The sequence below is a fragment of the Grampus griseus genome (assembly GCF_964374135.1).
Source record: "Grampus griseus genome assembly, chromosome: 21".
In the NCBI taxonomy this organism is placed as follows: domain Eukaryota; kingdom Metazoa; phylum Chordata; class Mammalia; order Artiodactyla; family Delphinidae; genus Grampus; species Grampus griseus.
The window spans coordinates 14,243,035-14,258,387 of record NC_139015.1 but is presented as its reverse complement, the minus strand read 5'-3'; the positions used below and the strand labels follow the sequence as shown (position 1 = coordinate 14,258,387).

Sequence of the window (15,353 nt, the reverse complement as noted above, 5' to 3'; positions counted from 1 at the left end):
CAGAGGGGCTACTCTTCGTTGCCGTGTGTGGGCTTCTCTTGTTGCGGAGCATGGGCTCTAGGCATGCGGGCTTCAGTAGTTGTGGCACGTGGGCTCAGTAGTTGTGGCTCATGGGCTCTAGAGCACAGGCTCAGTAGTTGTGGTGCACGGGCTTAGTTGCTTCATGGCATGTGGGATCTTCCCAGACCAATTGAACCCGTGTCCCCTGCACTGGCAGGTGGATTCTTAACCACTGCGCCACCAAGGAAACCCCCCTTGTTTTTTAAAGTTCAGGATTTGGTCTAGAAGATTTTAAAAGACCTTCTGACTAGCAAACTTAGTTTTTACAGTGAGAGGACACTTTAGAATGTATGGTACATTTCATTAAAATTTAGTTTCAAAAACATTTTAGAAAAAATTACAAGAGATATGCCACTGTAATGTTTCTAAGAAGTTTTATTTTTTATATACACGGCCGGATGCTTCAGAGTTTTTAGAAAATCATTTGAGACTTTCCAGCTTGAGATTAGTGTTCAACCAGTAAATGTTTCTGTATCCTTTCACGCTGACCTTTAAAATATTTTAATGTTTAAATTTCTTTAAATAATATACTTGTTAATATAGAAGTGTATGACATAAAAAGTTAAGGTGCCCTCCTCTCTACCTTTCTTCTTCGGCCCACCTGTTCCCAGGAGTAACTACAGGTAATAATTTGGGGTTTAACCTTTTATGAAGGTGTGTACGCATATTACACATCATATATATGTATGTATGTATAGTCTTTGGGGGTTTTATAGTACTTGTCTAAAAGTTGCTTGAGCAATACGTTTCACAGTGTCCTCACTGGGATGTTACAGGTGTTTTATTGTAATGGTCTTTGGTGTTGCTGATTACTAAAGCACACTCAATGTCCTGGGGACAAGCCCTGCTAAAGTAAGGCTTGAACGTAGAAAGATGGAAATGGAATTTCCAGATCACGGTAGTAACAACTATTGAAGAAATTACGCTGTCCACACTGAAGACACCTAAGACTTTAAATACTCTCTTTACCACCAACTGTGCCACCATGAAAGTTCTTAAACTTAGTGAAGAACAGAATAGATTCAAGTGTTTCAGAAAAATCAGTGGGGAAAACAGTTGAAAATAATACACCCAAAGTGCATGCTTACAGTCAAGGCTTAGTCAGAATAGGGCTGTGATTAATAAAACATTGTGAAAAAGATACAGAGGTACAAGGGCTGTTTCCTTAAGGAAATTGTATGCTTTTGAGGACAAGGGCCTTGTCTTGGCTTTTATATGTGTGTCTCAGAAGGACATATTTGGGGAAGACATTCTATAAAATAAGTTGAATAGCATAGTTCAGACTGAACAAGTGGGTGATTTTGAGCTAGCGAACTTTATGACATTATTATTGCTTATAAACATACATTTCATTAATTTTTGGTTTTAGCAAGAGTTCACCAAAAGCAAAAATGTACATTGGTAAAATCATGATTCTTGAAAAGTCATTGTTAAACACAGAGACTCTTGATTTTTAGGTGTTCACATGCATCTGTAAACTGATAAAAGCAAACCAGGCTTCCTCATCACCAGCTGAGCCCAGTGAGGAGACTAGTAAGAGGCAGGGGGCAGGAGGAAGGGGGCTTTGTTGGAGCAGTATCAGTGTGTCAAAATCTTGGAAATTTTTGCTTTTCTCATTGTTAGATGCTTACAAAATTTGGATTTTGGTAACAAATACATTTGCTATTGAAATATTGCTTCAAATTTTAACTACAGGAAAAGATTTTGACTATTGTAGTTGTTAAAGTTTGGGGGTTTGACATATATAATTTGAAATTGGAGACTCTCCAAAGGAGTAGAGATGATTTGTGACAATTTGAATTATTTAAATTAATTTAAAAATTCAGCCTTTCGGACACACTAGCTACATTTCCAGTGCTCGGTGGCCACGTATGCTGGGGGCTACCATATCAGACAGTGCCAATTGTAGAACTTGTCCATCATTGCAGAAAGTTCTGTGGGATGGTGCTTCTCTGGCACATATGATGCTGTAGTTCATGCATTACTATAAAATAAGCCAAAGGATAAGAAGGCCAAAGGTGTTGCAGGGGTTAGACAAAAATAATCAGAGTAATGGGAAATGTTAATTAGGTGAGCAAACTTTTGTTTTCTTCCTTGATCTTTCCCCTTCCTCTGCTTATTTTCAAGTAGAATAGTTGGAAAATGATTCAAAGTAAATTTCCTGCCAAGCAAGGTGAACACATGACCACGCAACTTTTTTTTTTTTTAGAGCCAGGACCTTTTCTTTCACAGTTTTGGTTCTTCAAAAACTGCAGATTGCAAGTTATTTTCTCTCTCAGTGCAGTTGGACCTTAATCCTACTCAGAAATCCTTTTTTTTTTTTTCTTCTCCTGCTGCCATCTAGTTTCATTCATAGTGCTGACGTTTCAAACCCTTTCTTCCAGAACCAAAGCCTTCCGTCCCTCCTTGGCTTCTCTCATTCTCCATGTGGCTTTCAGGCTCCGGTGCTCTGTGTTTACTGAACTCCCGTCTCACCCCTTTGCTCGATGACGTTGAGTAAGCAACTTAATCTCTGAGCCTGTAAAAATGTTAATTCATTTATTATGGTACAGATACTGCCATATATATATACATATGGATTGAATGAGATAATACATTTAAATCTCATAGCACAATACCTGAGCATTTAGTAAGCCAAATAACAATTAGAGATGAGCTCATCTGAGGCATTAGTTGACTTTTGCTTTAGAGCAAACCATCCTAATACTCAGCGGCTTAAAGCAACCACCATAATTTAGTTGAAGGTTCTGCTGGGCAGTTCTGATCTTGGCCAGGCTTGGCTGCTCTATCATGTAGTGCTGGTCTCACTTGGCTGGTTGGCTTGAGGTTGGCTGGTGGGTTGGTTGTCTCTTGGAACAACAGAGATGACCAGACATCATCCAAGCAAGTTCAAACTTCCTTGGAATCCAGAGCCCTCAGCAAGGACCTGTGCTCTTTTCTATATGTGCCCTACATTCTCATCTACCTCACTGTTTCTTGAATGTAGTCTTTGCCTTCTGGACCTTGTTTCTTGAAAACAAGAGTCAATCTTAATCATCTCTGCGTTCTGAGTGGACAGCACAAAATAGTTGAATGAATGCATAAATACAGTTTTGCCGATGTGGACTATTTCGTTATCTTCACCTACTAATCCCATAAGTTCACCTTTACGTGCCGCCTACCTAGTGAAGTCCATTTGATCTCTTGAACTTTGGGAAGTTTGGAGGTGGTTTTTGGTATTGATTTATAAGAAATGTCGAATATTAAAATCTTACATTAAAGCATTATAGTTAATCTAACATTCTGTCTTAAATGGAGTCTTCTCTAAGTGCTATAGTGGCATTGAAAAGCTATAAATAGTTTTTTAATAATGTTCATAAAAACAGGAAAGTTTGGTTTCTTAGTTCTACATACATTTATGGGGCAAACTTGTCATTGTGAATTGGTGAGAAGATGCCGTATTTGCTCACTCAGTCCACTTACATTTATAATGGTATTGGTCTACAGAAAGGATTGTTTTTTTAGGGCAAGGAAGTTTTTTGTCTTCATTTCTGTTTTTAATTTAACAGAGCTCAGGAGAAAAGAAAGATAAAGTTGTTACAAGAGGCAGCACTTGCATATGCTTTTTTCTGCCTTCGCCCACTCTATTTTACTCTCTAACTTGCTTTTTTGGACCTATTAAATGACTAATGATGAACATTGCCAGCTTTCTTTTTTCTTATACTTCGTGTAAGTCACAGTTGAGAGTTTTTGGAGAGTTGAAATACCATGATGCAGTAAATTATGCAGTGTGGTGTGATGGGGAGTGGGGAAGAATTCCCCAGTCCTCTCATCTGGGCCTCAGGAAAACTAAATTCGAATCCTGGCTCGGACAGTGACTTACTGGTAAATTGGAACAAGTTAATTTATCTTTGGCTCAGGTAGCTGAGTTTGGTAATCTTAAAGGTTTCTCTCCATTTCTGAAATACTGTGCTGTTTCAGTTAAGTATAGCTCCTTCTGGAACTTAGTAATAAACATTACAGGTGAGCACCAGTGTTTAAAATGAAAGAAGTGGATACACTAATTAGATATTCAGTACCTACAGGGTCAATAACATGTATATAGAAAAGGTACCCTTTGGATTCATTTTTGAAAATAGGTGTTTGTGAGGCAGGCACGGTGGAAGGATTAGCAGGATGGAGATGTGCAGAAATTACAGAGGTGAAAGTGGCTGTGAAATGCATCATGAATTCTAGAGCTAAGTTGGTGTGGCTGGAGCGTGCGGTACTTGGGTAGCATTTCCACTGTGTTCCCCTCCCGGTGCAGTTGACTGTACCTCCAGAGCGCATCCACGGTTTTCCTAGTATGTGCCTGCTTCATTAGAACATTTTGTTTTCTCTTTGGGGTTCATTTTGTATGGAAATTCCACAGGAAGCACTTGTTTTCCCCTTCTCTTAGGAGCTGTACCACCTCACGCCATCCCCATAGGACATACATGCACTGCCCCTCCCTGGTGATGGTGTTCAGGACCAGAAAACTGTGACACTTGTGACAGGATTCCTTTTGGTACAAGTGTGCGAATCTAGGAAGAAAGGTCTTTTTTTTTTTCAGTCTGAAATATCTTTCATGTTCATGAGGTCTTACCTGTAACTTAAATTGCAGTAGCCACGTGAGGCTCGTGGCTGCTGTACTGGTTAGTTCACATCTGGATCTTTATCTTCCCTCGTGGTTACAGTCACTCATTACATACACCCTGTTAGCCTGCGGAATGGTCTCCTCCTCGTAAAAGAAATTCCTTTCCTGGTCTGCTTCCTGCCTCCCTGGCTCTCACTTGATCTTCTCTTCCAAGCTTCTCTGAAGTACTTGGAGGAGAGACTTTCTCCTTAAATTTCTCTGCCTGTGGCCTCTGGGACACCTGCTTCCCTTCCAGCCTTTGCTCCTTAGGCTTCCTCATGGCTTTCTAAACACTCATGGCCCCTACTTTGATAAGATTGGCCCACCCTTTATTTTTTGGTAGGCCCACCATTCACCATTCTTCATACTCTCTTCTGTACTTGGGGTATAACTAAGTCTGTCTCTGCCTCTGTTGACTTCCCTGCACGTCACATCTGTGCCTCTAAATGTCTGTTGGACGTCACCATCACCTGGACCATCTGTCACAGTGCTTGACACATCTTACCTGTAAATATATGTTAAATGGTTTTCTGTTAGCTCCTATATAAGCTATAAATTTGTATCATTTCCAAGTTCAGTGTAGTTTACGTGCCTCTCTTCCTCCAATGCATATTTAAAATTCTGTTCTTTTATGGTTTTAAGAAATTCATGTGTTCACACATTTAAGTGTTTCTTTAGGATAACAGAGATATAACAATATAACCAAGATATACAGGAAAGGCAGAGTCTCATGGACTTTGAAGGATACAAAAAAAGACTTTTAAAGGAGTGCTGTGGGGTGATGTTATGATAAAGCAAATGAAAGAGCTTGGGAGGCCCCGCAGCAGAACCCCAGGCTAGGCCTGTCATGGGAACCCTCAGAAGTGATGTTTAAGCTGAGAGGTGGAGGAGTGTGTAGGAGTAGCTGGGCACAAAAAAAAAATGGATAAAAAGGAACATTAGGATTCATTGCATTTGAATGGAATTAATATTCCATTTGAGTTAAGAGAGAATTAATTTTAAGTATAGAGAGCATGCAAATAACTCCAAACCTAGGAGATGGTCAGGTTTGCTTTTTGTCTTTATATTGAATTGGTAATACAGATGTAAGTCCATCCTTTTTAGCAGTCTGGTGTGCTATAAGGAAACTGTAAAGTGAGGAAATTGTATTTGCTAACGGGTATTTATTTATTTGCTACAGATACTTATTTGCTAACAGATATCCCTGCAATGAATGATTATGTTCTGCAGAGCAGAACCCTATCTTGCTGTGAACATGCCAAGCTGTGGCCTAACAGCAAGTTTTTGATGGGTACATGAGGACAATTAGATGGGACTAATCACAGCAATTTCCTGTCATTCTTGAACTGCTTAAAACGACAATCAGAAAGGGTGGTAAACTTTTGACAGGAAAAAAAAAAAAGAGATTAACTTTAAAAGGTTTTCGACTAATGAAAATCAAGCTTGTGCCACAGTAAGCCACATTTTCACACCATTAAGCATTGTGAAGCATTTTCCTTGAACCTCTTTTAATCTATAAGTACGGTTTTGGAAAAACCCCAGATTCTAGCTTACAATATAGTCTTCTGTTGTCCTTATTACAAAGAGAGTGTTGCTTCATTGAATGGTGGGGAAGATAATGTTAATGTAGATTCTTAGTGACTATTTAAGAAAAGAAAAACTTTGAATTAAATGAAAACATAAGTCTTTCATGTCCAAATTTAGGGAAACATTTTGAATAGCCTTCAATTGGTAGTTTTGTGAAATTAGTTAGGCTAATAGAAAATCAATTAGAATGATAAAATCTGTTCTTAAATATGAGTTATTTGAGGTATTTCTCTGTGGAAAACCACAGAAAGCTGGGCAGGAGAAGGATTAGTCGTAGCGGTGATTTGCCACATAAAGGCCTCAGAATCACTCAGTTTGCACCTGTCCGTTATCAACACAGGTTGCAGAGGTTATTTTAGTGGTTGGGGGAATTTTGTTTTTAATTTCTGTGAAGTACAAGAATATATTTCATCAGTTTTAATGGCCTTCTAGGTTCCAACATATGTTGGTAGTTTAGCAGTTGTTGAAGCTCTAGAGAGAGATTTAAACTATAGCTATTCTAGTTTGATAGAAAAATCAAGGAAATAAAGAATATGGGGTTTCTTTGAGGATCATTTCTTCCTTTTTGGGGAAATTAAATGATTGTTATTTGAGCAGTATTACCTGGAAAATCACAATACTTTTTATAACAGTTCTTTATTTTTGAGGGTAGACGACCCAAAGATAATAAATCATAGTCAACATTATATTTTCCAGTGGTCCTTTTTAATACAGTTACAGAAGTTTTTTCTGAAAATTCTTAATCATCTCTGCAGCAGTCACAGCGGATATGGATGAGGCTGAAATCTTGGATAACTTCATCCCACTTTTTAAAAATCTTTTCTGACAAAATGTATGTTGAAACTACTAAACAAATTTTTTAAATGTAACTGATTTGAGTTTTTCCGTTTTCTTAATACTTCTGTCATTTATCTAATGTTTTTAAGCATCATTAAAATGAGAAGGTATAATTAACCCTACCTGGATTAATAATTTTTTCCTCTTCAGAATAAGTTAGGCATTTGCTCAAACTTCTACACTCAGTGTGTGGTTTCAGTTACAGTAGTTTGTAATTACCTTTATTTTTTGAGGATTCATGAACTGCTATCATTTTATAGGTCTCATCACGACTACATCCAGGAAACTAGACCGCGAGCAGCAAGGTGAACACATATTAGAAGTAAGCATTTCTTAATTTTTGATAATTTTAAAAATCTCGTAATCATAAATAATTTGGGAAAGAGCAATCTTACTCATATTATCTAGTAATTCAGAGCTGCTGCTATTTTGTTATATCACCTTATGGTCATTAATAAAAAGGAAAATAAAGAAAACGTTGTGACTGTAGTTCAGGTCTGCTTTACACCCCTGTCAACCCCCAGAAGATAAACAGATGCCAAAATATCCAAGGCAGCAGGTTACGAACAGTGGCGTCCTGCTGCGGCCCCCTCACCCTGATTAGAACTGCACTACACTCCTGCTAATTGTCCGCCTCACTCCGGAGCCCTCTCTTCTCAATGAATATCAAAGGCTGGGTGGGAGCAGGTATAAGATACTTAGGGCTTGGAAGATGATATTAAGATATTGATAGGAAATAAGATTCGTTTACATATCATGTATGTTTCTCTGTAGCCCTTTTGTGGTAATTTATTTGAGGGCCAGTGTTGGCATTGATTTGACTGTCTTAAAGAAGAGAGTATTTTTAGTAACATGTTAAAAGCTCTGTCGCCCGGCTGCTAGTTATGGAACCCAAACGGAGGAAACGATTTGACGAATGCTACAAAGCATAGTACTTGGTTGTATTTCTCTTTAATTTTTCTTTTTTCCTAATGATCACATGAAAACTGATCAAAAGGAAATGTTTTGAGAGGTTAAAATTAAAATAGTAATTATAATTTTGTTTCATTTTGAGAGTTTGGGAAGGCAAATCATGTGCTTTAATTAAAGCAGCTACTTTACTTAAGTACTCTTGACAAGTACCATGAAGATACATTCATTCCCACTTTTATAAACAACAGAATTTGCACCTGCCAAGCTTCAGAAAGAACATAGTTCCACAGAAAACTTAAGTCTACTTTAATGTTTTTAGCATTTCATTAATTCACTTGGGATGACGTGGTGAGGGGAGTAACTACGGCCATCCCTTTTAATGTGCACACTGAAGTGAAAATGAACATTGGATCTGAGGGTGAAATGGTTTCTTATGCATTCAGAAGCATTTACCAGCGTAACCCTCAAGAATCTCAGATCTTCGTTCCTAAAATGAATACATGAATAATCTACTTAGAATAAAAGTTACTTTACATTTCTTTTACTGAAAATCTCATTTAATAAGTTGGTCTTAAATTTAAATGTTTATGTTCACCCTACCAAACATGGAAATCTTCTGTACAAGAAAAGAGAGAGCCAGGCAAAATAAAATGATGATTGCTAGAATTAAAAGGCCTGCTACTTAGCATGTATTTTAATCGGATGATTTAACTTATTTTATTGACGAAGCTTAAAAATGACAGTTTTTAAAGGCAGTATGTGAAGATTTTATTTTTAAGCATGTACAAGAGGACTCTAACTATTTAAAAGCAAAATCTTCATGTATCTCTTCCTTCGCTTAAAAATACTGAGTTTTTGAGAGCTTAACGTTTACAGTTAAGGCGTGTGAGGAAGAGGGGTGACGGGTAAGGAGAGAGCGAGGGCTCAGAGCCGGTGCTTTCCTAGCCCCTGGCCTCCCCCCGGCCTGCCCCCAGTCCCTTTGTGAAAATGGAGAGGTTGCCCTGCCCCCCTCACAGGGCTGTGGTTGGAGTGAGGAATCGTTACGTGTCCATAGTGCTGTGTGAATTGCAGAGGTTTATAGAAAAGGTGATTGTCATTAGGAAGAAGACATTCACTTTTTATACAGTATATTTTAAAAACATTTCTTGATGTTATTTTTTTTTTTAAAAAACAGGTTACAGTGACAGACAACGGTAGTCCCCCCAAGTCAACCATTGCAAGAGTAATTGTGAAGATCCTTGACGAAAATGACAACAAGCCTCAGTTCCTGCAGAAGTTCTACAAAATCAGACTCCCAGAGCGGGAAAAACCAGAACGAGAAAGAAATACCAAGCGCGAGCCTTTATATCGTGTTATAGCTACAGACAAAGATGAAGGTCCCAATGCAGAAATCTCCTATGGCATTGAAGAGGGAAATGAACATGGCAAATTTTTTATTGAGCCAAAAACTGGAGTGGTTTTGTCCAAGAAGTTTTCTGGAGCTGGAGAATATGATATTCTTTCAGTGAGTGAAGATCTAGTCTTTGAATTTCTTCCATAATTTGACCGTTAATCTAGTCTTATGTCTCTCATAACTTTCTCTCTATTCAGTAAAATGGCCTCAGTGCTGTACCTGACAATGGGAAGTATGGGTTTGCTTTTCCCTTTTTTAGTTGTCATTCTCGTTATCTATGTTGAGTATGGCATAAAAAGGTTGCCCTTTTTATCAGGCATTAAATGGAATATGGAATTAACGTGGAATATATACCGCACAGATATTAAATGTTTGAAATTGGTTCAGTTTCAGACCAAACCAATCAATGCTTCAGTTATGGGATGCAACTTTTCATTTGCTGTTTTTATCCCCTCTGCCCATATTTTATAGATTAAGGCAGTTGATAATGGTCGCCCCCAAAAGTCATCAACCACTCGACTCCATATTGAATGGATCTCCAAACCCAAACCGTCCCCGGAGCCAATTTCATTTGAAGAATCATTTTTTACCTTTACTGTAATGGAAAGCGATCCAGTTGCTCACATGATTGGAGTAATAGCTGTTGAGCCTCCAGGCATACCTCTTTGGTTTGACATCATTGGTAAGCTGCATGACGGTTTTCATCATCCTTGTATAGATCACACTGAGGGGAACCCGCCTCTGGTTTTCTGATTTGGGGGCATATCTCAGAATTTAAAATTGGGAGTAAGACCTATAAGTGGAGAATTTGTTTTAAACTGCAGTATTTTGCTTGCATAATTTTTCACTATATCCAACATATATTAAACTTGTTTAAAATAGGTGCTCTGTATGTACCTTATTAATATAAAAATGAAGTTTTTAAAAGTGTACCAAAGAGATACAGAGAAATCTGAATGTTTGGTCTAAAAGCACAGCTTCTTAATTTTTCCTCTTGATACATAACATATAGCACATAACTATTTTTAGTGATTATGATTTGAATGTTTAAAATAACTATGCCTACGTGATTGTCGCATGTCAGTATTCTATAGGGAATATGCTTAAAATTTATAAGTTATAAAGGATAGTGTCAACTGTGGCTTTTTAAGTTTGATTTACCTCATTTTCAGTAGAAAGCAGGCTTCACTAGATTAAATCACCCTGTGATAAAAATTATATGCCTAAGCCAATTCTTTTTTTTCTGTCATTGAATTTAGCTAGATATTGAATGTAATACAACGTACTTAAAACAATTTCACATTAGACTTTGGCGTCTTAGTTTTTTAATTCTTATTTCTTCACAGTATTTTAATTACAAGTATATTTAAAATCAAAAGTACGTGTTCGGGTTATCTTTGGTTGGAACCCAATATCCCTTTTCCCTCTTCACCCCGGAGCCCTCCTGCCCCAGTTGCTGTCTCAGCGGGTTGAAGCCGCAGGGACCACAGGGCGCAGGGGTTCGGGCTCTACCTCTTGAACTTTCTAGACAGCTGGGCTGTTTTCCCTACTTTGGTCTTTGTATGAAATTGTTTATGTTATAAACACCTACGAAACCATTACAGTTTAGTTTTAAATGAACAAAAAAAGATTCTTTTCATAGTTAACTGCAGTCAGAATAGTTTGCTTGCTGTCCAGTAACTCCTATCGCATTTCCAGATGGGCAGACTGCGGCTGCGCAGCATCTAACCTCACGTGTAAACTGACTGCCTTTGGAACCACTTTGATTGATTGCTCTCCTTGTTCTGTGCTTGCCTTCCATGCTTGCTTCTTTTTGGCTGTGCCAGGAGACACATTTGCTAGAGAAGTGTTTTACGTCTTTCAGATGACTTGTGACCTGAACTGTACAGCAGAAGGTATCTGCTGAGATCACATAATTTGCCTCAGATTATGAGATCTAAAGAAAAGCATCCATTTTTCAAACTTTTTTCTTTCCAGTGACCATCTTTCATTGCTTTTTCTTTTCATAGTGGGCCCATGGTCGTCTGTTCCAATTGCAAACATTCTGACTTTCCATATATCCCTAGATCCTTATTTTTAGATTTAACTGAAGACTGTTTTGTGTGTGTGCTGTTTTGCTTTTTGGTTGGATTTAGTAATAGAACTTCATCATGATGTTTAGACTTTATTTTCATTCCATTCCATTTCATTGATATAAGTATCTCACGTTCAGTGGCTTTGAAGAGAGTTTATCTGGAATATGATGGGGAATGCATTTGGATAATGTTAGTAGCACAGAAACCTTTTTTCATTAAGCTTTGTGTATGACAGCAATGGGAAAAATTTTCAAATAGTGAAAATTCTCAACTAGTAAGAGTCCGGACTAACCAGTGATAACTACCACAATTTTTTTTTTCCAGAGTTAACATTTGTTTTTAATAGTTATTTCATTAGAGCAATATGCTCAAATCGTCACAAAATTTTTTTTTTAGTAAATTTTTAAATGGCCAACTTTTTGGTTACTAAATGATATGAAATGTAGCTACTGAGATATAAGTTAAAGAGGTATTCAGAACCCTTGAAAAAACAAACTGAAAGTAATTCATTGGTAGTATTAGAAACGTTTTTGTTGTTGTTTGCAGAGTTGCTTCCTTGCTTCCTCTCATTTAGTAGCTTCCTCAGCAGTTATGGCTCAGCTTTTTTTTTTCCTAGTAAGCCAGCATTGTCTTTCCAGTTGGTCCTTCTTTTCTGGTCTTTCAAAATGAAAGCTCTTTGGAATCACTTTGACCAATATATCAGAAATTTTTCTTTCTTTCTTTGTTTATTTTTAAAACTGCCATTAAAAATTAGAAAGCCACAAAATAAATGACAAATTTTCATCCCGTGACCTGTTTTTACTTTAACGTTTGTCCTAACTTAAACTAGGTGGCAACTATGATAGTCACTTTGATGTGGACAAGGGCACTGGAACCATCATTATTGCCAAACCTCTTGATGCAGAACAAAAATCAAACTACAATCTCACAGTCGAGGCTACAGATGGAACCACCACTATACTGACTCAGGTAGGCAAATTGCTGATGATACAGTGTTCTGATCTAAGTGTCCACAGGCAATATGAGCAATTGATTCTGCCCTCTGAGGTTCTCAGATCAGAAGTTACTATTTTGATATAGTTTATGCACATGTACACAGCAAGGATTTTTATTTAGGGAATGAAATATCACTGCAAATCCTGTTTTAGGTTTTGAATGTAATTAACCAGTTTTGAAAACTTTGAAAGAAGACTTAAAAAAAAAAAGTTATGCCATCAAAATCTTTTATTTTTACGCTCATTTTGAATTGTACTAGTATAAAGTATATCACTGTCAAGGGTGACTTGTCCAAGTCATTTGCATTAAAACTGGTTAAAGTGATTAATTATCTTTTAAAACACTTTTTTAGGTTTTTTCCCCCCTTGACTACCTTAGGCTGTGTAAAATAACTGATAAAACTGTTCTATTCCTTTAAGTATCTTTATTCCTATCTGATGATTAAGACATGGTCCGATTACTGGCATTTCAAATTGAAATGTCAGAACCATATAAATTACATTTAAGTTCTGTTCTTTCTTATCAGTTTCTCTGATTCAGAGTGGGGGCTGTTTGAGAACTTCTTAAATACTTGCTGTGTGCCAGGTATTGTTCTAGAAGCTGAGTAGTAAGAAACAAAATCCTGCCCTCTTGGAGTTTACATTACAATGATAAAGCCAAAGCCTTGTGTTTAATGTGCTGTGTGTGAAAAGTAAAAGGAAGAAATTAAATGTTAGAGGATAAAATGCTTCTGAATTCCAATTTCCTATCTTTAGATTATACTATTTTAAATCTTAAGACAGATCATTTACTAAATCATTTAGTTGCATTGAAGAATAAAAATTAGTCTGTGATATCTTTTCAATTAATAAATGAATAGATAATTTAAAGTCAGTTGTGAAATGACCTTATTTCTTTGTCCAAATGCTTGTGATTTTTAATGTATTTAAAATTGATAATATGAATCATGCTTTGGGGTCATTTTGAGGTTGTCACGTAAAAGTACCAGCACAGTATTAAAATTTCAGCCTTGTCAGTAACTGTTCTCATTGTAGAAACTAGACTTTAGAGCATGAAAATGAGAAGAAAAGCATCAAGAATTGTAATAAATTGAACAGGGTAATTCTGAAAGGTTAAAGAGTGTAACTGTATGTAGATCAGTTCAAGTAATTGACTAACCAGAAGTCTAGCAAAGGAAACTTAATAACCAGTAGAAATGACCCTCTGTGCCAAGCCTTCTCATTACTAAAGATGATATATCTACCTGTAGCATTTATCACTTACTACATAACTCACAGTAAGTGTAGTTTTCATTAGTATAGTTAAGAGCTTAGTATGAAATACGGTGACTAAAATTCCCATAAAACCCAGTAAATATATTCTCTCAGGGACACAGAATTTCTTCAATTTCAATGCTTCGGGCATACTTCTGTAACTTATTTTGAGTCATTTTCAGAGGGTCTTGATAATATCCTAGTGAATTGCTGGCAGGGAGAGGTAGAGTATCAGAGAGCGGTCCAGATCCCAGGCTGACCTGTCCAGGTGTGGGTCATTAGGGAACAATGACCAGTAATTAGGTTTTGATTTCCAGTCTGGGGCTGAGAACAGGGAGATAGGAATCTGAGTGGGAGGAGAGCAGCAAATACCAGCTGAAGAGGGACACAGAGATCAGAACCCAGCTGACAAGGCACTGGAACACAGCAGGTAGATTCCTGTTTGTAGGTGAAACTCAGGAACCAACGGAACAGGTTTTGCCGCATCACGGTCGGTAGCAGCAGGTGTCAGATCTGAGGTTTGGAGAGTGTTTTCCGTTAAGCCAGAGAGCATCCTCGCAGAGGGGAGTAGTAGCGGAGGATCGTGATGTAACTGCCAGTGCTCTGTTGAAGCAGCTTTCCTTGCTTTGTTGTCCTGCTGTTTCCGCTGAGGATGTTGCCCAATATTAAATCATGTCACTTTGCTTTATCTGTTATCTCAAGGTGACTTACCAAATCCAGTTCACATTTTTTCCCTTTCTTTGAAACAGCTTTGCTTTCCTGTTTTCTTTCAGTTTCTCTGGAACATCAGCATTGCATACTCTGGAGCAGGCCACTTTGTTTGAATCGGGGCTCTGCCTCTTACTCCTATGCATGGGCAGGTGGCTATGACCCTCTGTGCTTCCATTTCTCCTCTGGAAAATGGGCACAGCGACTTTGCCCTCATAGGACAAAGTGAGACGACACTCGGGTGCTGGCCCCTCAAGCCCTCAGGCCTGTCCCCAGTGAGCGCTCCGTGCGTGTTCCCTGTTGCACATCAGCACTGGTTTGGGCTCCTGTCCCCCTGCTTTGGCACTGAGTCACCTTCCTGTCTCCATTCTCTGTCTCTGCGATTCATCCTGCACTGCCTGCCAACCAGCACGGTCTTCCTGACTGGGAGGAGGACGGAAGGTGATTTGCTCCCATCAGACAGTTCAGAGCACACAGGCCACACAGTTCTCAGCCTCTGCTCGGGAGCCAGGCTCTGCTCTCGGACCCCACCTTCTCCCTGTTCCTTTTCTTTGTCACCCCCGGTTCAGGGTTCTCCTCTGAGGTGTCTGAGAGACAGAATGTTCCCTTCCACCCTCGCCTTCACATCTCTGACTGAGCTTTTCCTCCTACCCCAGTATATGTTCATCTGCCAACCTAAAACCTGTGCAAGCAGAGCTTGTCTCCTCCTCGAAAGCTTCCTAAATGGCCTGCACCACCTCTGGACTCCTGAAAACTTCCTTGATAACATAGGAAACCTGTATGTACAAGGCATTGCCCAGTGAGGTTGAAAGCTTCAGGGGGCAGGGGTGCTCCATACTTCTTTACACCCTCCTTAAATGCAGCAAGTGCCGAGCATGGACGTGCCCGGGAAATATGTG

The 15,353-nt window shown here is 38.4% G+C and overlaps 1 protein-coding gene across 1 annotated transcript in view; it reads left to right on the top strand.

The window, feature by feature from the left end:
* The window catches only part of FAT1 (FAT atypical cadherin 1), a 119,760-nt gene that overhangs the window by 65,913 nt on the left and 38,494 nt on the right, over positions 1-15,353 (top strand). The window contains exons 4-7 of the mRNA XM_082680545.1: positions 7,378-7,439; positions 9,204-9,533; positions 9,894-10,104; positions 12,327-12,466. Coding sequence (XP_082536671.1) covers positions 7,378-7,439; positions 9,204-9,533; positions 9,894-10,104; positions 12,327-12,466 — 743 coding nt within the window. The remainder of the gene's footprint in view (positions 1-7,377; positions 7,440-9,203; positions 9,534-9,893; positions 10,105-12,326; positions 12,467-15,353) is intronic.